Source organism: Drosophila arizonae, chromosome 6, assembly GCF_054131065.1.
Source record: "Drosophila arizonae isolate 15081-1271.41 chromosome 6, UAZ_ARI_1.0, whole genome shotgun sequence".
Classification (NCBI taxonomy): Eukaryota; Metazoa; Arthropoda; class Insecta; order Diptera; family Drosophilidae; genus Drosophila; species Drosophila arizonae.
The window spans coordinates 1,192,554-1,217,506 of record NC_142926.1 but is presented as its reverse complement, the minus strand read 5'-3'; the positions used below and the strand labels follow the sequence as shown (position 1 = coordinate 1,217,506).

The following is a 24,953-nucleotide window of genomic DNA, read 5'->3' as shown; positions in this document are numbered from 1 at the left end:
CGAGTGGGTAGAGCTTTAGCGCATGCTCTTTGCAAATGCATGTAAAGGTTCGAAGCCATGTGAAAGCTTGGTAAATATAAACTAGTTGTGGCAGTCGTGGTTACACATATAGAACTCTCGTTGCTCAAACTATATATGTATGTACAAATATACAACAGAAATATACTCGCGCATATAAGCATATTTTATTGATTCCGTTTATGAAATACAGCGCATTTCTTTTAAATAATTTGAATAAGCTCGAATCGCCAGTCTGCAATCGAAATCAGAGGGCATACTAAACAATATGCAATATGTATTATAGTATGTGCGTGTACAATTTGAGCGACTGTTGTTCTTGTTGCAAGCGATTGCGGTCATTGAAACGTGGCACACCAGTGTCAAAGGAGACAATACGATGGAAGCGCTCCTTCGGACTATATACTATCGTGCACTTGGCTTTGTTTTCCATGGTCCTGGTAGCAAATGCCTTGCCACCTGTAATACGAGTCGGTAGGTACACGTTAATTTCTTAGGGTATTTGATTATTTTGGAATTGGTAACTTCATTTATGAATTTACTTCTATTCACCGAATTAAAATTTAATAAGCCAATATTTTATACCCTAAACCCATTGAAAATGGGAAACCAGGATATAATGGTTTTGTAAAAAGTATGTAACAGGCAGAAGGAGGCGTGGCAGACCCCACACAGTATATATATTCTTGATCAGCTCGACGAGCTGAGTCGATTTGGCCCTGTCCCTCTGTCTGTCTGTCCGTCCGTCCGTCCGTCTGTCCGTATGTATATTTGTATACAATATTATATATGTATATTTCCTACATCTTTAAAGCTAGAGTCCAAATTTTATATGTATACTTATATGCATTTTATACAATTTCGATTTTTGTTAAAATTTATCCCCCACCCCTAATTCACTGCCCCACCATCACATTTGTATTTCAAATACTTATGCTTTGCATATCTATGTTATATTCATAATCTGAAAGTTTCATGAAAAAAATAAATCCACAAGAAAAGTTATTATACAATTAAGTTCTCATAGTAAGCCACCGCTGCAGCCAATGCGTGTTTATGCGTGCGTACGTATGTCTGTGTGTGTACGTGTGTGTGTGCATATGCGAATAATATTTGAAATATCAGTTTCTAGAAGGGCTCAGGGGATCTCGTAGTCGGGCAGTGTCGACTAGAGCTTTCTTACTTGTTTTTAAATTGAATGCATATTTGTATGGGTGCGTTATTAAATTATCATTGCAATAAGTTTTTGAAATGTGACCAAATCATATAAAGTTAATCATATCAAACATCACTATAATTTATTATACTCATTCATGAAACTGAATTAGTATATTGGTTTTGTGCAATGTCCGTCTTGCTGTCCGTCCGAGCTAGAAAGCTGAAATTTGGAATGTAGATCCGCATCGACCACCCAAGATTACAAGCTATAGCGAATATATCTACGCCCATTGGGGGCGTGGCAAATCGGACCTGAACATACAGTGATTTTTTAATTCTGCTATATTTTGGACACTATTAATGGTAGAGACCTCGAATTTGGTATATATACTCGGGCTGACCACCCAAGACCAAAAATCTTCGACGGATATATGTCCGCCCAAAGGGGGCGTGGCAAACCGCAAATGTTCATATCTCCTAAAGTATAATATCTAGAAAGCAAATTTGTATAGTTGAGTAGTAACTAGTAAGTAAGCTCCTCTATCGATGATCCAAAAATAATTTTTACGCCGTAAGCGTAAGCATTCAAATTTTGTAGTTAGTGTACCATTAGCTTGTTCGAAAAACTGCCCAAAATGAGGTGTCTACGCTCAGTAGGGGCGTGGCAAATCGGAAATCATATTTTCTACAGTATTAGAGCGAAACTTAGCTACTAAATTGTTGATGGGATGCGAATGAGTATTCCGCTGTCGGTAACGCCAGACTGCAACGTTCTTACTTGTTTTAAATAGTTTTTTGCATTTTAACTGACAACGTGATAATATCATTGTTCCTCAATTGTCGCAAATTGTAGGTGCAATTTTTACGGAGGACGAACGAGAAGGTAGTGTCGAATCGGCCTTTAAATATGCGATTTATCGCATAAATAAAGAAAAAATACTTCTGCCCAACACACAGCTGGTGTATGATATCGAATACGTGCCCCGCGATGATTCTTTTCGGACTACGAAGAAGGTCTGTCGGCAATTGGAAGCTGGTGTTCAGGCCATATTCGGTCCAAGCGATCCATCGCTAGCGAGTCATGTGCAATCAATTTGCGAAGCATTCGATATACCTCACATTGAAGCTCGCATCGATCTAGAAGTTAGTGTCAAAGAATTCTCGATTAACCTATATCCTTCTCAAAACATCATGAATTTGGCCTACCGTGATCTGATGATGTATCTCAACTGGACTAAAGTCGCTATTATTTACGAAGAAGATTACGGTAAATAACAATCTTATTCATATATAAACATGAGAACATTTGCAAAATACGGTAATCATCCGAATTTTTTCGAAATTTGTATGTATCTTAGTTTTATATTTTGCAGGACTTTTCAAACAACAGGACCTTATTCATTCATCCGCAGAGATGAGAACCGAAATGTATATAAGGCAAGCAAATCCGGAGACTTATCGTCAAGTTTTACGTGCAATACGTCAAAAGGAAATTTACAAAATAATAGTTGACACAAATCCAACTAATATCAAAAAATTTTTTCGATCAGTACGAAAGATTATTCTATCTATTATTTGCTTTTGTATATACTGTTATTATTCTAGTACATATATGTGTGTTCTATGAGTAGATGCTGCTATAAATTATTTTAAACTAAATCTTGCCGTAATTGAGCTTCCAAATGACATGACATTTTATCAGATTCATTTGAAGACTAAAGCACGGCTCTGCTATTTCCAAAACTTTGTATATTGTTCTTGGCATCGAAATAATTGCTTTTTCTAAAGCCCAATAGTAAAACCATAGAGGAAACAAATGGAAATATTTCAAAATTCAAATTTTTAAGTTGAAGTGAAAAACTTAATATTCTGTTGTGTGAATCCCAAAGTACTTCAGCGACGTTCGTCGTTATATCATCGAAAATGATCAGTTAAAGAAGTCAGTACCTGTCATTTCTCATAGGTTACGGTACGACAGATCAGTGATACATAATCTAAATGTAATGCGGCACTCCGGGCTCTGTCTTATGCTAAAAAACAAAAAAGGGTTTTGGATTTTGAAATTGGCAAAACTATTTGTAGCTAGCATATATATGTATATGTGGCATGCCCTAATAGATTTCGGGAATAATGTTTAAATTTGATTATACATTTTAAATCTATGCATGTATATATATATATATATATATATATATATATATATATATATATATATATATATATATATATATATATATATATATATATATATATATATATATTGATTTATATATATATATATATATATTGATTTACACTGTACTCTGAACGGTTCTCAATTACAGATTTTGCAGCTGCAAATGAACGACCATCGATATCATTATATGTTTACCACCTTCGTGAGTATCATTGTCTCAAGATATCTTAGATCAAGAATTTTGAATATCTCTGTATCTGTGTCTAGGACTTGGAGACCTATGATCTGGAGGATTTCCGATACAACAGCGTCAATATAACAGCTTTTCGATTAGTTGATGTCGGAAGTAAGCGTTATCAGGATATAATTGATCAGATGCAGAAACTACAGCACAGCGGGCTAGATTTGATCAATGGGGTCCCGTACATACAGGTAAGTTAGGTACAGTTACATAGGTATTGAAACTCTGTTGTTTGCCACTTCATTATAATTTTTGATGATTTTTGCATTTTTATAAGAAGTAAGACACTTTTATATATTATATTATTTTATATAATGTTGGAGCCATGTAAAATCAAAACAAATTAATTAATGCAATATATAGCTTCTTTAATTAAATGTAAGTCGGCAGGGAAGTCATCAGTAGAAACTTTATATGTGTCCTTTGCAGAGTGGACAGCTTTCATTAGTGTATTTTGCGAGGTGTATAGACTAGAAGGCTCCTTTTAGATAGAGTATTATTTAGTTCGTTGCATTAACTTACTTGTTTACCATGTACTATTTCAGACAGAATCTGCGCTGATGTTTGACTCAGTCTACGCCTTTGCCCATGGACTCAAACAACTGGATAGCAGTCACACATTAACCTTTAAGAATCTTTCGTGTAACTCAGACAGAGTTTGGAGTGATGGACTTTCTCTCTATAACTACATAAATTCGGTATGTGAGCAATTTGAGTTATAATTGTTATTTTGTATATTCTGTCGACTTAGCACTGTCCGCCTGTCTGTCCATCCGTCTGTCCGTCGCGATCGATCTAAGAATATATAAGAGCTAGAGAGGTAGGTTCGTAAATGTTACCCGCATATCGAGTTTAATTTCAAAAATCGATAACTACTGCAGTTATTTTCGTTGTTGATTAAAAACCTTATCGGAAATCCGTTTTTAAATAATATTTATTGTTTATTTTTATAGAATTTCGGTTTTTGTTATTCTTATATTATTTTGGTTGCAATGCTTACAGGCAGCAGTTGATGGCTTGACTGGGAAAGTGAACTTCATTGAGGGGCGAAGGAACAAATTTAAAATCGACATACTCAAATTAAAGCAAGAGGTAATACAAAAGGTGGGCTTTTGGCAGCCAGATGTAGGCGTTAATATTTCCGACCCAACGGCATTTTACGACTCCAATATTGCAAATATAACGCTGATTGTAATGACGAGAGAGGTATGTCCAAAATATATGCATACATTTTCAACGTAATATTTACTGTTTGCGAGCTTCAAGGAACGTCCGTATGTCATGGTCAAGGAGGATGCAAACATAACGGGAAACGCTAGATTTGAGGGCTTCTGCATTGATCTACTGAAGGCCATAGCACAACAAGTTGGTTTTCAATATAAAATCGAACTGGTTCCCGATAATATGTATGGGGTGTACATACCCGAAACGAACTCTTGGAATGGCATCGTTCAGGAGTTAATGGAAAGGGCAAGAAAATCTCTATATTTGTATATCAAAATATGCACTTTAATAATAATAGCACTTTATCAAATTTATAGCGCGCTGATCTGGCCGTGGCTTCGATGACCATTAACTATGCAAGAGAAAGTGTAATTGACTTTACTAAGCCATTTATGAATCTCGGCATTGGCATTCTATTCAAGGTAATAATCATTTATATCATTCAGGTCCGAAATACTTGCCCAAATTTGATATGTAGCTATTGCTATCAATATACTGTATGTGCACGTATGGGCTAGTGCTCCTAATCAAGCATTGATATTTGGACGGGTTTCACATTCTCTTAATCACTATTCTCGTTTCTGAAGTGAAGAGAATATTGGTTTTATCCGTTATCAAGTTCAAGACTTCCGCGCGTCGGTCGTCTATGGTTTGACACGTGCGAAGGAAAAGAGGACGCTCAGCTGTGAGCGAGTATAAAGTAGTCGGTTGCATCCGACTACAATTTTCTTGTTAGTTATTTTGTCACGACGCTGGGCAATAATTGCATATATGTTTTGTACATAGCTATACATATGTACACAGATTTACATATATTTTTATTTTCTTGAAGTTTAGCTTTTCATTATATTGATTAAAGGCCCTTGATCACTATCCTTAGGTGCCAACCAGTCAACCCACACGACTGTTTTCCTTTATGAACCCATTGGCAATCGAGATATGGTTGTATGTGCTAGCTGCTTATATATTAGTATCATTCGCGCTATTTGTGATGGCTCGATTTTCACCATATGAATGGAAAAATCCGCATCCATGCTATAGGGATACTGATATCGTTGAGAATCAATTTTCGATATCAAACAGTTTTTGGTTCATAACGGGAACGTTCTTAAGGCAAGGATCTGGACTGAATCCGAAGGTAAGCATTGTACTCGCATATATCTACATATGTATATATTAATAATTGTATTCCCCTGTCTTCAATGGGTCAATGTATTAAAATAATGGTTTCTTTACTCTTATATATTTAATATAAGTTACATTATCCACTTGCAGATTTCAGATCGTGCACAAACCAAGTTTTTCTCATTTATGAATCCGCTCGCTATCGAAATCTGGTTTTATATAGCATTTGGGTACATTCTAGTATCCATGTGTATCTGGATAGTAGCACGACTATCGCCAATGGAGTGGGTACGATCGAAGCCCGCCTGCACCATGGCCTGTGATCATATGCTACGGAAAATTCGTAAAGCGAATAATGCTTATGACCATTTCGAACTAAAATTCATTGAAAACCCTACCAATAATGGAACACATAAAAACGATGATAATAATGATGCTAACGATGTCATTGATGTCGATCTTGGCGATAACTCAGATTCTGATGATACTTTGGAACTAGAGACCGTACAGAATAGTTTCACACTGAAAAATAGCTTTTGGTTTGCAATCGGCGCTCTTATGCAGCAAGGGGCCGATCTCTATCCCAGGGTATGAATATTACCATCTACTAACTACCATCTGCCCCATCCATATTACATAGTTTAGAAGCGCAGTATTGCAAAAATTTACATCGGTGCCCATGTAGAATCAGGTTCACAGATATGCTTCAACCTAAAGCCTACAAAGTATGGCAACGTAAGGTCTTGTGGGATTAGCTGGAAGTAATCGAAATTAATGCAGAATTAGATAGGCTCAATATGACATGGCGCCTTTATTACATATCCGTCTTCAGTGTTTATTTTGTTGGAATCGGATCACATAATACTCTCTATGTATACTCCCTATATATATTCGGATTTGGGAACTACTTCAGTCGTGTGGCAACAATTTTTGTTATGTATTTTTTAGGCTTGAGCTGGATTCTACTGTAAAGTAGACATAAGTAACTGCCTTTCCGGTACATCGACATTCGGATAACACAATAGTTCAAATCGTTTAAATCTTTCAGTTAATTGTGCATATGTTATATCTTGCCCTTTTGTAATTTTCAGGCAACATCGACACGCATTGTGGGCGGCTGCTGGTTTTTCTTCTGTTTGATCATAATCTCGTCATACACTGCAAATTTAGCTGCATTTTTGACAGTCGAACGAATGATAACACCAATCGAGAGTGCCGCTGATTTGGCCGACCAAACGGAAATTCAGTATGGCACTTTGGAGGGCGGATCAACAATGACGTTCTTTAGGGTGAATATGCATTTATTCATATATACATATATCATTTTATATATTCAGTTAGGATTATACATTCAGTCCAGATAATAGTCCTTGCACTTAAGGCATAACATGCATTATGAGCATACTAAAGAAGTTCCGTTTTTAACGGCAATTCGTTTATCCCGACGATATATTTAATATTTTTCAGTCATTCACCGGCTATTACGACGTGCCGAAAAAAAAATTCAGCGAAATAATGACAAAAGCTTTATGTATGAAAAGACGTTGTTAGAAATGTATATACATATGTATGTACATAGAGACAGACAGAGAGAGAGAGAGAGAGCGAATGAGAGAGAGAGAGAGAGAGAGGGAGAGAGACAAAACCATGCCGACGTCACTCAAATGATTCTATACTATGTTAGTGAAATAAATTTATATAATTTTTATGTTTATTCGCGAAAGTAAGTTGGTTTTGTGAATGTCCGTCTTGTTGTCCGTCTGAACGCAGTTTAGTTTGGCGTTATTGAAGCTAGAAACTTGAAATTTGGAGCACAATCTTCGATTCTTCGATTTATAAAGAGTTAAAATTTTCTCGATGCTCCCACCAAGATCAAAAGCTCTGGCGGATAAAACTGTATATCCTAGAATTTTAAAACTAGAACGTGAGCTAATGTTATAATTCTATAAAGATTAATGAAAGTATTATATGTCTACGCCCAGTAGGGGTGTGGCAAATCGGGAAAAACGCAATTTTCTACATTATTAGAGCAAAACTTAGCTACTAAATTACTGATGAGATGTGAATGAATTGTGTTTTTGCTCTTTCTGGTTTAAGCCTCCTCCGGGTATAGCGACGTACAATCTTCGGTTCCTTGAGCTTAGCTATAATGATTCGATTTTATTTTAAGGATTAAGGAATTTTAATTTCTATACTAATCCACCTCCAAATCCACCACCATTCCACAAAATATGCAAAATGTGTACTTCAAATATAAGAAACTTGTGCTTTAACAAATATACACATTTCAATGTTATTATGACGTTCTGAAAGTTTTATAAAGATAGTTCATCTGCAAAAAAAAATTTTTTTTTTTTTCAACTGCCAATTTCGGGAAAAATTGTAATCTAAAATCAAATCAGCATTATTTAAAGTGTTCCAAAGTACTTGAATATTATTGGCACAAACAATTCGTACACTGCCGAAGAGAAAACTGATTTTATTGAGTCAATTTTCGAATAATAATATTCATAATAATATTCATAATTCATAACAAGTAAAAAAGTTCTAGTCGAAACTGCTCCCCTGAAGCCCTCGAGCAATTCATGTTTCAACAATTCTTCGCGTCTTTCTGCTCACACGAGAAACAACACATGTACACAACATGCACATACACACACATACGCACGCACGGATAAAGATGCATTTGCTGCAGTGTGTGCCTACTATTGGAACTTAATTGCTTAATAACTTTTCTTTTGCATGGACCTATTTTTACGGACATTAAAATAAAAACAAGTAAGAAAGCTCTAGTCGAGACTGCTCTACTACGAGATCCCCTGAGCCCTTCAAGCAACTGATATTTCAATAAATTCGCATATGCAAACACATACGCACACACACACGCATATACACACATACACGAACACAAGCACCCACGCCTAAGAATGCATGGGCTGCAGTGGTGACTTACTATGAGAACTTAATTGTTTAATAACTTTTCTTGTGGACATACGATCTTCATGAAACATTTAGATTATGATCATAACATGTATTTGCCAAAGCACAAGCCTCTTGTATTTGAAAAACCTTTTACAAAGGTGAGGATGAGTGGGTGAATATAGGGGTGGGGGTAATTTTTAACAAAACCCGAAATTGTATAAAATACATATGTCTACATTTAAAATTTGGAAGCTCTAGCTCTAAAGGTGTAGGAGATATAAGTAAATAACTAGCTTTCGATACGGTTTTTAATCGATAATAAAATATCGGGAGTAGTTATCGATATTTATAGAAAAACTCGATATGCGCGTGATATACACAGACCTAGGATTCCTAGGTCTAGGTCCTAGGCTAGGAAAAAAATTTCAAGTCTCTAGTTCTTATATCTTCTGAGATCGACGCGTTCATACGGACGGACAGACGGACAGGGCTAAATCGACTCAGCTCGTCGCCTGATCAAGAATATATATACTTTGTGGGGTCTGCCACGCCTCCTTCTGCCTGTTACATACATTTCCAATTTTCAATGGGTTCAGGTATAATCAAGTCTTTAGCTCTTATATCTTCTTAGATCAACGAATTCATACATACGGGAATACGGAGGGGCAGACTGGCGGACCGGGCTAAATCGACTTAGCACGACGCCCTGATCAAGAATATATATACTTTTATACCTTAACAACTGAAATGGCTATATATCAGGCTATTCTTGAATTTGATCTAGCCGCTTCTCTGGTTAGTGCCGCTTCTAGCAGGTTTGATAGGGTAATTTAGCATTTTCTTGCCCGGAAAAGTTGGCAGCACTGCTCATATGGCGTATGCGCGCGTGTGTGTGCATTATCATTCTTGACTAGAGCTTTCTTACAACTTTTAATTAGTAGTGTATATCGTTAAGTCGGGCTTACTGAAGAACTTTTCAAAATTTTCTTGTTGTGCTGTTGTTATATGGAATTTTAATATCAATTTAAATTGTATAGAAAAGATTTTTATCGATGTATTGCATTTATCTACCAGGACTCGAAAATTGGGATATACCAAAAAATGTGGCGATACATGGAAAACCGGAAGACCTCCGTATTCGTGAAAACGTACGAGGATGGCATCAAGCGAGTGATGGAGGGCAATTATGCTTTTCTAATGGAGTCAACAATGTTGGACTATGCAGTTCAGCGAGATTGTAATTTAACTCAAATAGGAGGACTCCTTGACTCGAAAGGCTATGGCATTGCAACGCCAAAGGGCTCCCCATGGCGGGATAAAATCTCATTAGCTATATTGGAACTGCAAGAGAAAGGCATTATTCAAATACTCTATGATAAATGGTGGAAAAATACGGGCGATGTCTGTAACAGAGATGATAAAAGCAAGGAATCGAAAGCAAATGCATTAGGTGTCGAAAATATTGGTACGTATGTATTTGTCTGTATACATCGAGCATAATGATTTTCTTTGTATCTAGTGGAGTTGTTATTACGAAAAAAAAAAAAAACACGAAAAAAAAAACCCTAGAGAAACAAGTAATAGTCCACACTGCTCGACTACGAGATCCCCATAACTTTTCGAGGAACTGATATTTCAATGAATCTTCGCGTCTTTCTGCTTACACAAGAAACATACACACGCACAGGCACACATAGGCACACACGTACATATAAACAAGCATGGGCTGCAGTGTGGGCCTATTATGGGAACTTAATTGCTTAATCAATTTTCTTGTGGATGGACTTACTTTTAGATTGTGATTGTATCATTAAAATGCGTGCATTTGCCAACGCACAACGCCTCTTACAAATTTATGGATGAGGGGCTGTTCAAGGTTCTAGCACACACATACATATGTATATATGAGATAGACGCGCTCAAACATACGGACTGTCGGACAGACAGACAGACAGGGCTAAATCGACTCAGCTCATCGTCTTGGTTATGAATATATATACTTTGAGGGGTCTGCCACGCCTCCTTCCGCCTGTTACATACATTTCGACAAAACCATTATACCCTGATTTCCAGGTACAGGTATTTTGACCAGAGTAGCCCGACCCTCCTACACTGCAACTCTACACATACATACATACATATATAACATATGTATATATGTATATAGTCATGGGTATTCATGACTCTAGTTCTAAATTATATATGCATACATATACACATAAATATATATGTTTTTTGATATCTCACATGTATTTTTTGTTACTTTTCAGGCGGTGTTTTCGTTGTTCTACTTTGTGGCTTAGCGCTTGCTGTGGTGGTAGCGATATTCGAATTCTGTTGGAATTCGAAGAAAAATTTGCATACAGACAATCAATCGTTATGCTCGGAAATGGCCGAAGAGCTGCGCTTCGCTATGCACTGCCAGGGATCAAAGTCTAAGCAAAGGCCGGCACTCAAACGTGATTGTCTCAAGTGTGCTCCAGGGTCTACTTATGTGCCAACTAATGTAACAATGCCGAACTTGGGCGTTCATTATAATTATTTTAATTGAGACAGATACGGAAAATAAGCTTTTAAAATTAAGTTTTGTGTACTTACATTTACATAAATACATGTGTATCTACCTAGGGAAATCTCCTTTTGTATTAAGACTAAAATCGAAAATAAATATATATGTATACATATATCATTTTTGGCCGCTTCATATTTCGAGTGGATCTAATTTTTGATTCCAGATCCTATATTGAAATATCTTCTTACTTTTCCCGCTTTCGAAATTTTAAATTGTCCTATAAGGTTAGTATATACATACTAACTATATATATATATATATATATATATATATATATATATATATATATATATATATATATATATAAATATATATATATATATTATATATATATGTATATATTATATATACATACATAGTTTTACAATAGCAAGGCTCCCAAGTAAGAGAGCTTGTTGCATGTTAAATATTAAATATCACAGATACATACATATCGGATCTGCAAACTACTTTTTGGGATAATATATCCCCCATATCCGCACTCAAGTGAGAGTATCGAGAAAACAGAAATATCCACTTTTTTTTTTTTTTTTTTTTTTTTTTTTTTTTACAATTTTTAAGTATATCGCAAATTATTTTCAGGTTCACAGTCAGCATGTTGAAGTCTTTCTTTCCTCTTCCTAAAATATGAATCACAAAAGCTGCCGTAAATTTGTACATATTCGATATTTTTATTTTTGTTAAGTGCGTGTACATTTAATTAATTGTGCTAAGCAGACTTAATATTCTACGATGCTAAAACAGAAGGCAATATTACCGTTTATTCCTTTTATGGGACTTACTAATTTTACGTCGCTTTAAAATCATGTCGTATAAAGCATCCAATCCTTCTTGCAGCCCTTCGCCAGTTATAGCACAAGCCGGCTGTATGTACCAACCCTTGACATTTAAATTAGCGTGTTTAACTGTGAGTTGCTGTTGTGGATTGCTCAGCGCGGCTGGTGAGCTGGAGCCCTTGCATTTAGAATCCGCGTGGGAGGAAGTGCTTTTAGAATCAAGCTGGAAATTATCTGTACTTCTTACGTGACTATTATCAGTGTCCTTATTTACATCAGTTAGTGAAGTTGTGCCATGATTAGTATAACTTTGGTTTGATGTGGCAAAGCCTGCAATGTTGCCAGTTGAAGTGGAGGTGGATGTACTTGATAGATTCAATATTGGATAGTGTAGCTCATGTAACCCTAAAAGATTCTCAAGTTGCTTGGGACAGCATGCACTTGGTAGATCCTGTTTATTCGCCAAAATCAGCACAGGAACACCCTGAAATCAATTAAATTAAATTAAATTAATTAAGCTTCAAATCAAATACAGACCTGGTTATCAGGACATTTGGCTGTACGCATTAATTCCATTTTTGCCTCTTCCATACGCTCCGTATCAACCGAATCCACAACGAATAGAATACCATCAGTGCAGCTGGATAATTATTCAATATTGATTTAAAGTACATATATGATATAATACATTGATTGAAGCGCATGTTTACATTTTAACCGAGTATATATATATACACAACTGTATGTGCGTGTTCACTTTGATAGTTAATATCTGTTTTACCTACCGAGTGTAACTCCGCCAAAGCGGCCGAAGCTTTTCTTGTCCACCCACATCCCAAACGAGAAAGTGAACTCCCTTCGCTTTGCCCAAGGTACCCTGCACCTGCAAACAGCTGAACTTAATTAATTTGACCTTTCTTCCATTTCTCAAATCGTAATCCGTACTTTTTCGCAATTAAATCCGATAGTGGGAACTGTGTTTAGATACTGATCGAACTTGAGTCTGTATAATGCTGTTGTTTTCCCAGCAGAATCCAAGCCCAGCATTACAACGTGTAATGTTCCCTGTAATTACATATTTAGCTTAACCATTTTTTAATAGTTGAACGACAGTGTGCGGCTACCTGTGTAGGCAATGCATCCAATAAATTTCCATTTTTTACCATCGTTGCCCCCATTTTTTCTTGTTTTTCTTACATTATTGTTACCACAGTTTTACTTAGGGGTGCTGATTATTGTATCGATATATCAGATCATAGCAATTAATATTCCTCATCACAAAAATTTGTGTGGAGCTATCGATAAATTGCAATGTAATCGATATTTGTATTTTTCCATATTTTAGCATGTAATTTTTCTAAATGGATAAACACAAAAAAAGATTAAAATAAAATATTAATTTGTTTACTTATATCTAATAATATGTATAGTTTATTTATTTGTTGTAAGTATTGGAAACTTATAACAAAAAATCTTAGCAACAGCAAACATCGATTGCTATATGAGTATGCTAGCATACGGATATTAAAGCGAGGTAGCAGCTGTTAAAGTACACGTAACGGAAATTGTTCTCAGTAATTTAAAATATATAGTGGTAAAAAACATTTTTAAAATAATGTTATATCTGAATCTCTAAATATTGATATATATTTTAACTATTTCTAAATAACTAAATTATTGTTTGAAAAGTTTGCAAAATGCTAGTTTCCTTACTTGTGTGCTAAAAATAAAAGTTCAAGCTCCCTAAAGTATACAGACATATCTTTCATATAGACATATAACTCCATTAATGAAGAGTATGACGACAAGACTAGAGGATTCTTTAAATACTTGATTTAGTATACATATGTAAATTTCTAATAACATATGTGCATGGGTACATTTGGATAATGTACATACATCAAAATAAAAGTATGTATTTGTACATTTCTGCCATAGATACATATGCACATGTGTATATTTGTACGTACATTTCTTTTTATAGCGGACTGTTCGTATATAAACGTATGTATATATGTATAAATGTATATATCTATATATATGTACATGGAAGCATAGATAGGCACATTCATACATAGTTACGTATACATACATATATGTATATACATATACAAAAACTGCATACATATATATTGTTGATGGGAAGGAACTTGGCAGTATTAAAAATAAATAGAATGTGGACACTATGAACAGTGTGTGGACGCTAAACATATTGTGCACTCATATTCTTCAAATCGAACAGAATACACATACACATGCGTGCCTGCATGTGTGGTATGATATGTAGATTTTATTCATTCGAGGTTATTATTTTAGTCTGGACGGCATTTTAATTTTATTGTTATCTTATACAAGTGTAGACCGATAATTGAATTTTCGATTTTGCAGCGCGCTGTTCTGTTTGAAATTTTTCATTCATAAGAATTGAAAGTGGTAAGCTGTAACCATAGATGTCTTTTCTATATTAAAAAAGTGTCCTTTTTAGCCTGTGACTAAAATATTAAAAAAAAAATGTATGCATACAAATAATCAGTGAGTTATGTAATGATTTTGATAATAGAATCTTCTTTTAATGTATGCATATGCACAGATATAAATATATATATATTTAATATTTACGTCGTAATTTGGATACTGTTGAAGCTAGATACAGATTTTAGGTTTCCCCTGTAGATTTTGCAATGTATGCATATCGAATACAACGCCTTTCCGCAAATACAAAACATGAGTTTTAATTTTGCTTTCGAAAATTGATGTATGTATATGTAGGCATGTAGAAAGTCCTACTACAAGAGGGTACATTCTACAATTAAGTTCCCACACTGCAGACCAAACGCAGATTCCGCGCCGGAGTTAGCAGAGCGCGTGTTTATGTGTGTTTTCAAGTGAAGTTAAGAATGATTGGATAGAAGCAGATAGCAGAAGGTTTATGGAAAAGAAAAATTTTTAAAAAAATAGAGAAAAATATAGGTCAGAGCATTCTAATAATAATATTTCTATTGAATTTCTTTTCCATAGATCAACCTACTTTGATTTTACTGAAAATGGATTCTGAAGTCGAGGTAAGTGCTAAACAAAACAATTCTGCAGAAATATTCTTAACACTGAAAGTTTCTAATTTAGGCATGTAACATAATTATAATCTGAATCAATTGAACATACAGATTTATATGTATTTTATAGAATGTAGATTATTATTATAATTCGACCACCCCAAGTTGTGTTCAGTAACTAATCACTTGTACTTTGACAAATGTACATCTTTGAACGTTATTATCACGTTCTGAGACTTTCATTTACTAAGCAATTAGGTTCCCATAGTAAGCCCACGCTGCAACCCGCTGCGTTCATTCTTGTGTATGCAGAAAATAACAAAATATTGTTAAAATATCAGTTCTTTAAAGGTTTCAGGGCCTGTTGCATTCAATGTACGCGCGAGCTTTATAAAAGACTACGACTTACAGATGGTGATGATGACGGCTATGATGATAATGCTGCTTGCTTTATATGCAGAATGCTTGCTCTTATGCTATACATATATGTATAAATATATATATATATATATATATAGATATATATATATGTGCCATATGTAATTTGTTATTGTTTTTTGTTATTTTAAAAATTAAGACAAGTGCAAACGAAACCAAAAGCGAACAACCGGAAGTTGCTATGGACGATGCAGGTGAAAGAGTCCTGGATAGGGCCGAAGGTAGTGTTGTTGAAAATGGCCAGAAAACAACTACAACAACAACAGTCGTTGTAATCAAAAACGAGAACGCTAAACCAGATGAAGAACTTGAAGCAGATCCCCAAACCGAAACAGAAAGCGACACAACAACTACAACAGTTGGTGTAACCAAAAAGGAGAACGAATCTGATGACAAGGAAAGCGCTTCGGCAACTGCAACAACAACAATTGTTGTTGCCAAAAATGAGCCGGATCCAGCTGCTGCATCTGATAAGGAAATCAAGACGTCAGCTACAACAACAACAGTTGTCGTCTCACCCAAAAAAGAAGAGGATATCGAAACAGAGAAACAAATAACCGTATCAAATCCCAATGCGGATGCCCCAAGCAGCGCCAAAGAGACAGCGAATGAAGCTGCTGCCAAAGACGACTGTGAATTCAAGGAAAGATCTGTATTTGTCGAAGAAGCAGAAGAAGAAGAGGGAGAAGGAGATACTGAAGAAGAACAAGAAGAAAGTGACGATGATGAAGATGATGATGATGGTGAAGACTTGAAAATCGCGACCAAGACAGAAGAAGTATAAACGATTTTATTTAACTCTAAACATTTTTTCAAATATTGACGCAAAATGATTTTCGTAAATTGTTTTCAAGCATACATAACTGTAGGGTATTCACTTGCTGCATTAATTCAATTTTCAATACTATCCAAAATCGCTTGATATACGGTGTAAAATGTTTGTGCATATATTAAAACCGAGCGGAACTGCTTTATTTATATGGAAGCTATGATTTCTGATCTCACATAAACATTGTTTTTATTAATAGATTAAAGATGAAGAAGGTCAATCCAATATTCCGGAAAAATCGGAAGTGGCTGCTGAATCAACAATAAGTCAGGACGAGAATGCCGTTAAATCAAATGTACGTATACATTATTTAACTAGAGGTATGTAAATACATTAAAAAAAAAAAAAAAAAAAAAAAAAAAAAAAACAATATATACTAGTCAGTTTATATGTAAGTATTATGTACTTATAATATTATATTAATTTTAAAATTCTATTATACAGTTTTTTGCTGGTCCGTTTTTTTAATAAATTTCTTTTTAATTATCGTTTTCAGAAGGACATTAATAATCAAATCGAAAACATAATATCTGATATTGACATTAACATTAAAGCTCAGGAAAAAATAGCACAACTTAAGGAACAGGAACTTCAACTAATACAAAAACAAAAAGAGTTGGCCAATCAGATTCAGCAGCAACAATTGTTAGCCCAAAAATTGATTGCGGAAAATCAACTGAAGGAACAGGAACTGCAACGGCAAAAGTATGTGCAACAACAGCCACAGCCACATCCTCAAAGTCCCCGTCAATACACCGAGGAGATAGAGCCCACAATCAAGCAGGATCGATGCAGTACAAACATGTTCCAACGCCAAGAAGATTCAAATAAATTTCAGGTAGGTGACATTATGGCATTTAAAATCAGTTAAATCGTTTCGGATACTCGATACCAATTATATATGTCTATAATATATGTCATTCATAAGAACATAATGAAAGCGATCACGAAAAACATAGGATATCTAGATCTATCTAAAAAGCCATACAAAACGTCATAACTTTAAAATAATTCGGTTGGGTTTTTTCATTCTTGATGTCACGTCCACAAAGGCATCGCCATGCAGCTTTGGTTATTACATTTATTTAGTAGAATCATACTTATGTACACGTACCTATTTGATTTTTACTTGATATAAAAATTGATAACTGAACAGATATATTATATATCATTTACCCAATGGGGATGGCACTTCATATAATTACCCGCATGGCAAATACTATAGGTATAAGAATTTTCTCTCATCTGGCCATTTGCCCAATGATCTCGTAAATGAAGAGCACGAAATTCGTATATTGAAATCAATTATGTATAGCTACATATTAAGTACATAGGATTATATATATGCATGTATTCTCTGAGAGTGTATACATATTTATATTGATATGTGTGTGTATCGCACTATTGGATCTCTATAATTAGCATTTAAGAAGATAGCTGTTCATATATATGTATGTATGTATATACATATGTACAACTATTTAGCATATACAAAGAAAAATATGTGTGTTTGTAAATGGAATGATTCGTCTAGAAAAAGAAATTTTATTCGCATCAAAGGCGTTTTACGAGCTGAAATTGTTTTCTTTTTGTTGTGGAGAACAATGCAACAAGATTTTCCGAAAACTAATAAGGGCCTAGGCCAAACGTATAATTTAACTGACTTGGATAGATCGAGAAACTGCGTAATCGAAAGGAAAAGAGGGTTTCGACCCAGTGATTGTTACGACGAAAGTAAGAAGCAAATTTTGCTCGAATTAAGCCGGAAAATGTGGAAGAAGCAAAATGTACGTAGACCTTTTTGGATAGATTGGGACAAGATATCTACACTTCATATAAATGCTAGATAGATAGATACAAATTAATCTGCAGATACATCTACATAAAATGAATGATATTTCGAGTTTTAGCCTAGAGAACACAAAAAATATGTATGTGTATGTTATCAAAATATAGGAATCGTGCAACATATCGAGGACAGTTGATTTGCGAAAAATATTTACTCCAGCGACAGATGCGCCACAAATATTGCCCAAGAACCGTAAGTAATTCCGACGAAAAAAAATCAAAATATGATTTTAAAAGGTGATACGTAAAATTGAATAAATAAATAAATATATATATATATACTCAATTGAAACGCCTTTCTCGTTCGAGCTATTCTCATTGCTGCAGCAAAACAATCAAAAAAATAAGCAAATCAAATACTAACCAAGAGCTCAGAAATATACTTTTCCGAGCAAGCTTGATCGGAAAATACCTTGACGCTTGATCTTGTATGAGATCACTCCTCTAATACAAAACCACGATATTTCGTTATTGTTAATCAGATCTAATCATGGTATATATTTATTTACTGTTAACGACAGTGCGCTTATGCATTAATTATATGTATATAAGGAATTATTATACGTGGAAAGGATTACGTATCGCCTTTTCATCCTATATATATGTTTGTATGTTGCGTCAATCTGTTTGAATTTGCCTTCAATTTGTTCAAAATAGGAAAACTATATGCCTCATCAGCGTTTTATTCGCCTACACTGCATCCCACTGTGGAGGACCAAGTTGAGCTTGCTCGCCGAATTTCGCATTCATTGAGCGATATAAGCAATCAAACTTCTAAGGGTCAAACAATGTATGTGAATCGAAAGAAACGCTCAGTTAAATGGGTTCACGAAGGTTGTGGTCAAGGTAAAAACAAAGAATATAGGTATTTGTTGGATGCATGTATATATTATTTATATGTAAAGGTACTTCACAGGTATGTAACTGAAACATCAACACTAGGCAACATTTTCTAAAAATTCATTTCACTTAAAGTGAAACCTGGAGAGTGTAAATATTTCAACCGACTTTTAAGTTGAAGGATTTACTCGTTTTTTGTTTTAATCGCATTTTACATTTTAAGCAAATTATTTTATCTATACTATGCGAAATGAACCTGAAACAGAATATATTATTTAAATGCTCGTAATTATTAATAATACATGCATTTTATATGTATGAGTGCAATATATTTTGCAGGTTTTCAAAAGCTTCTTTAAATTGCATATGCTCTGCTGCTCTTTTTGTTTTCTCCATAAAAAAATAGTTCTATCTGCATACATGATGTGCCGGGTAATTGCATTTTTCCTGGAAATGGAGGTTAAAAGCCTTCAATCTATATGTATGGTATTTCGCATTAATGGTCTTGAACAAATTTTTGAAAGCAAATTCAAAATTTAAAAATGTACTGTTTAAAATCTCATATAATGTTTGGCTTTTTTGAGGTACAATCATTATAATAACATATTTGAATACATTAATGATTATGAATATATTTAAACTCGTTGAAGTTCGTTAAATATAGAAGGTATATGTAGAAGGGATTGCATTTGATATGATCAAATTCGCATTGCTGGACATTTAGATTGATGCACTATGCAATATATCAACAATTTCTTTTATACTCTGAACCCATTAAAAATAATGTTTTTGTGAAAAGTATGTAACAGGCAGAAGGAATCATAGCAGACTCCATTATGTACATATATTCTTGATCAATGCGACCAGCTGAGTGGATATAGCCCTGTCCATCTGTTGGTCCGTCCGTTCGTCCGTCCGTATGAACGCCTAGATCTCAGAAGATATAAGAGCTAAAGAAATTAGAAGTTTTGCATGCATACTCGTGTATACTATACGCAGTATGAGTTTTGTATTTTGTCGATAACTCACCCGATTTCTTTTTATCGAGAATAATCTATAGATTTATTTTGTTTTTTCAGCGTAACTTAAACACTATTGGATCGGGAGACTTCAGGTTTACTGTGTATTTACATTTGATAAATACGCAGATTTTGTAATTTACATACTTTGGATACCACGCCCCCTTCGCCCCAAATTTCTTCCTGTTTACAGCGTAGTTATCAGAGCGCGTGCATATATGTGCGTGAGGATGCCTGAGTATGAATATGTGCACAAAAGATGTGCAGAATGGTCAGAATATCAGTTTACGGGGTTCAGGGTACCTCCTAGTCGAGCAGTCTCGACTAGAGCCATCTTACTTGTTTTAATTTATTTTAAATATAAATACTTTAAATATGCAAATATTAAAAATCTAGAAATCTATAAATGTATACATTTATTTTAATACACTAAATATGTTTAAGTACAATAAGTAGTTAAAAAATGTATATTATATATTAACCGTCTTTTTTGTTAATCGCAAAGCTTTAACTAGTTGTTTTTATTAAATTTAAATTATTCTCCAGCTTCAGTTAACAGATTTAATTCATAGTATAGTATAACTAATATAATCATTTTCTCCTACTGTAATTAATATGTATATTCAATATATATATATATATATATATATATATATATATATATATATTGTAATATATATATATATATATATATATATATATATTGTAAATAGGAGAAGATGAAGATATCATCGAAACGCGCTCTTTAAGCAAAGAAAATGCGGAAGATAATTCGCTGCAGCCGGAACTAATCAAGCTGGATAAAATGCCATTAAAACTAGTCATGAATCCACGTGGACAAATGCGTGACTATAATTCATTAAAAGAATCGATCAACATTGAATCGGGCCTTTTATCGCCCGACAATTGTGCTGAGCTAATCACTGCGTTGCAACTGCATAAAGGTCGAGGTAATTAACTATACAAACATACAGTAATTTTGATACTTTACTATGTATAGGGTTTGCCATTTCCACAAAATGCTTTCCAAAATCAAGGAGACTGACTAAAGTAGATAAAACGAATGGAGCTTTATACTGATAAACTCAAGTGAATGTATTCAAAATAGTCTACTCCGGTCTCGATTCAACGTTTTGGGCTATCTAATAATTTCGGTACTAGCATTTTAGTTGGCAGGTTTCTGAATAGATAGAAGCCATATTAGGCGAATATAGTGACTCATGATGGCTACTCAAAAAGTCAGTCAGTAAGTGTATTATCGTGCACTAGACGCCAGCGTCCCTCTTTTCGGTATTCATCCCAAATTCGACTGATGCGACGCAAAGAAGTCCTCAAAATGCTGTGATACAAAATTGTAATGAAATCTCACAATTCTCTTGGAATCTTGGAATAAAGACGAATGACCATAAGTTTATGAGCTCTTTGCTCGGAAATCCCCTTTGTACCAACCACTCACCTTAGGCACAATAATTTCACATCAACCTGAACCAAATGTCAGGAAGGAATTTAACTTTCCAACTTATTTTGGAATGCAGCATGTATAAATTATAGATCAATCTGATTATAGAAAATTATCACTTTTTTTAATGTAAATTTAAAAGAGGTATGGATTTTCCGATTTAGTTTAAATTTTGGACATATAGAAGGAAAGGAAACAGCTTATCAGAAAAATATTAATATTTGTTTTGGATTTCTAATTTGAAAACTTTGACTTAGTGATCGATTATCGAATAGCTTTATGGGATTATATGAATTAGTGCTCAAGTATAATAAAGTTCTATAGTATTAAAATGAAAAATGTTCTAAATTAACTGAAATAATAACTTTCCTTTATTTAACATGCTTTTACAACCGCCAATCGCCTTGGCCTTGGCCTGCTTGCTGCTCAATTATAATAATTATAAATTTAAACCAAAAACTGCAATCGCCGTGATTTGGCAAATCATTAAGGAGCTGAGCTCTTTGCGAAACGTCGGAGAAAGGCTGACAATTGGGTAGTCGATGAGACAAATGCCGGAATTCACAGTCCATCTGGTATTCCAGATTATCAACAATATCAGGTCAATAGACCGGCTGCTGCATCACCAAGCATCGTGCCAGCGTATTCCGATGCTGGCAAGCACCGTGTCCAATTAAATCTGCATCAGGATCAACTAATTGAGAAATACTCAAGGCCTGGCGTTCAGGTGGTCAAATCCCCGTGGGAGGCGGCTTTACAAACCGGTTCGGCAAGCACCGCATTTTTGGATCAATCCCAATACAGAAGCCCGACACCCATTGCCACCCAGCCATCACCTGTGCATTTCACTCAAGACTTTACCGATTCACCTTTGCCGGCCTCATATGTCAACCAATCGAACTATACTCAGGATTCGTATAAAAGTGTAGGTATCTAAAAATCTTATATAATCTTATATATACGTTATAAGTATAAAATTGTAGCATTTAAAGAATATATAATTTAGTATTCCTTGTAGTTCTGATTACTAAAAACAATATAGAACTATAATCATATAATCGAATCGACTAACTTAATTTAGCTTTCAATTTCTATTCAAACGCATTTCACTCTTTCACTTTTTTAAATTTACAAACAACTAAAAGTAATCTCTTCTAAATTCCAGTCGCTTGATTCTCGAGCCAAGAGTCAGCCGATTCAGTCCTCCAATCCACAAAGAGAACTGGCATATAAGCCAAGTGTTGCTCAAGGCTGGGGAGGTCGCAATGTCGAACTACCAAGAGGTAAAAAAATATCTTTAAAAGTGTAAATGCTAAAAAATGTTTTTTCTTAGATTCAAAGATTAGTTGAAAAATTCTATTATTTTTCTAGAAACAAATTTGCTTTTATAGTCAATGTAAAATCTAAATATTTCAGAGTATTATTATCAAACTCTAGAACAACAGGAATTCATAAATCAGAATATTCAGGATCTAGGTACACAATATTATTACGGTAACGATCAGATACTTCTTGGTCCCGAGGCTTATGGAATTAATGCCCAATTTCATCAACCTGAATTTAATTTAAATGATGACATTCACAAGAGACTACAGCAGTTAGAACAATTTCAGCAAAGCTTTATGCAACAGCAAATGAAACAACTAAATCTGAAATCAAATTTCAATTTGCCTATGGGTAAATGTAACAGAAATATGAGCGCACAGAATATAACGCTAACCAAACATCCAGAAGTTGAAGAACCTGTGGCCGGACAAGGGAGTAGTGCTGAAGAAGTTGGTGAATCAGTTAATGTACGGGAATTAATATTCTCATTCGAGCAGCAATCTCTAAGAGAACCTGAACCAATTCAAAAACACCAACGCGAATTTCCAAATGATAAGAAACAATCGCAGTTCCAACATTTGAATACGTCGAGAGATTCAATTAATCATATAATCGACGGAGCGACAAACAAAGGCATGGACGAAAAGTGTTCCCCGATTTGTGTCGTGCTGTTAAGATATATGTATAGCCCTGATCCTAAGAAGATTATTTGTATTGATTAAAATTTAAAAACCATTGAACAGAAGTTGTTTTTTTCCTTGCTTCATATTCCAAAATTTCAGTTAGGCGTTGAGTACTTTTCTTATCAGATCACCTTTCTGCTATAACTCTAATTATTCGTTAATATGAAATATGAACCTACCTTTAGAATGTGTTTTGTATTTATATATATAAAGTGAATGTTGAAAGGATATGCATATTATATGTATACAATTAAATTAACCTATTTTTATTTCTCACCTCTCTTATAGGCTTGTATGTACCTAAGGAAATATCTTTGGCCAGCTATGCACCTCCGCCTGTCCTGCCAACACATAACTTCCAGAGCTCACCAAAGCCAATCGACTATTCCTCAAAGGCATATGAACCACCACCATATAATAGCTTCCCCGTAGCGAATCAAAAATCTGGTCTTTATAATTCAGTGCCACCCAAACAGCAGCTATATAATCCAACTAGTTATCAAAAGGTGCTATCCGGCTCGCAGCAGTCTGGAACACAGGTCACCTTTAGTCCGTCCCCTTTGTCTTTCGATAAGCTATCGAAGTTTCAGGAATCATCGGATCAGAGAAATCAACGGCTTCTCAATGTTAACAAACAGCCAGTCTATAGAGGTGTGCAAAATGTGTCTCCAACTCCTTTCCTGTCTGCTGGTACTGATGGCCGTGAGGGTCGATCGCCGATTTCATCGCCTACTTATGGATCGCATACGTCGCATAATGCTGGATCTCAACAAATGATGCATGGTGGCAATCAAAGCTTTAACAACTGCGCTCGGGGCTGGAACAAAGGATCAAACAATATCCAGCAGAGTGCCTACTATCCAAAAACAGTGCCAGTTGCTGCAACAGAAAGTCTGCCATATTCTGACTTCTGAATATATCGATCTAATTAAATTTTGATTTCCGATTTCGATTTACGACATGCTCAACTGATTGTTAGCGCATATATACGAGATTAATATTTCAGTTCATTATTGGTTGATTGATTGCGTTTGTTTTTTAGCGTCTATTAAGCGATAATATATAATTATGAAAAACATTAAACTTTTCAATTAAACGTTTAAAAAATTAATTTATCTAAATCCCATTTACCTAGGGTAATGTTAATATGGGCTTATTATTATACCGATGTAGTTATGCTTACTCATGTAGGTAGTCGGTAAACTCATCAAGTCTGCTGCGGCAATGATTCCATTTTACCATATAT

The 24,953-nt window shown here is 34.7% G+C and overlaps 2 protein-coding genes across 4 annotated transcripts; one reads left to right on the top strand and one right to left on the bottom strand.

Annotated features, from left to right (window-relative positions):
• The first annotated feature begins 68 nt into the window (after window positions 1-68).
• Window positions 69-24,818, top strand: LOC108617840 (glutamate receptor ionotropic, kainate 2). Of its 3 annotated transcripts, XM_089472817.1 has the most exons (24): window positions 72-492; window positions 2,030-2,443; window positions 2,550-2,725; window positions 3,501-3,554; window positions 3,620-3,784; window positions 4,139-4,291; window positions 4,596-4,799; window positions 4,860-5,063; window positions 5,135-5,239; window positions 5,698-5,955; window positions 6,093-6,530; window positions 7,034-7,231; window positions 9,939-10,329; window positions 15,231-15,274; window positions 15,843-16,481; window positions 16,732-16,827; window positions 17,029-17,370; window positions 18,489-18,573; window positions 19,038-19,226; window positions 20,953-21,189; window positions 22,190-22,623; window positions 22,864-22,981; window positions 23,115-23,657; window positions 23,996-24,818. In XM_089472817.1, exons 1-24 carry the CDS (start codon window positions 294-296, stop codon window positions 24,619-24,621), a joined length of 6,312 nt encoding a protein of 2,103 aa, XP_089328943.1. In that variant the 5' UTR covers window positions 72-293; the 3' UTR covers window positions 24,622-24,818. The 3 variants fall into 3 exon arrangements, with proteins under 3 accessions (XP_017869145.1, XP_017869147.1, XP_089328943.1); XM_018013656.2 differs by lacking the exons at window positions 15,231-15,274; window positions 15,843-16,481; window positions 16,732-16,827; ... (6 more) ...; window positions 23,115-23,657; window positions 23,996-24,818 and adding an exon at window positions 11,135-11,548 and having other exon boundaries at window positions 69-492; XM_018013658.2 differs by lacking the exons at window positions 6,093-6,530; window positions 15,231-15,274; window positions 15,843-16,481; ... (7 more) ...; window positions 23,115-23,657; window positions 23,996-24,818 and adding an exon at window positions 11,135-11,548 and having other exon boundaries at window positions 70-492.
• Arl4 (ADP ribosylation factor-like 4) lies at window positions 12,084-13,496 on the bottom strand. Its single transcript, XM_018013674.2, has 5 exons — window positions 13,337-13,496; window positions 13,158-13,277; window positions 12,998-13,095; window positions 12,750-12,852; window positions 12,084-12,696 (listed from the first exon to the last, which is right to left on the bottom strand). Exons 1-5 carry the CDS (start codon window positions 13,388-13,390, stop codon window positions 12,190-12,192), a joined length of 882 nt encoding a protein of 293 aa, XP_017869163.1. The 5' UTR covers window positions 13,391-13,496; the 3' UTR covers window positions 12,084-12,189.
• Window positions 24,819-24,953: the final 135 nt, after the last annotated feature.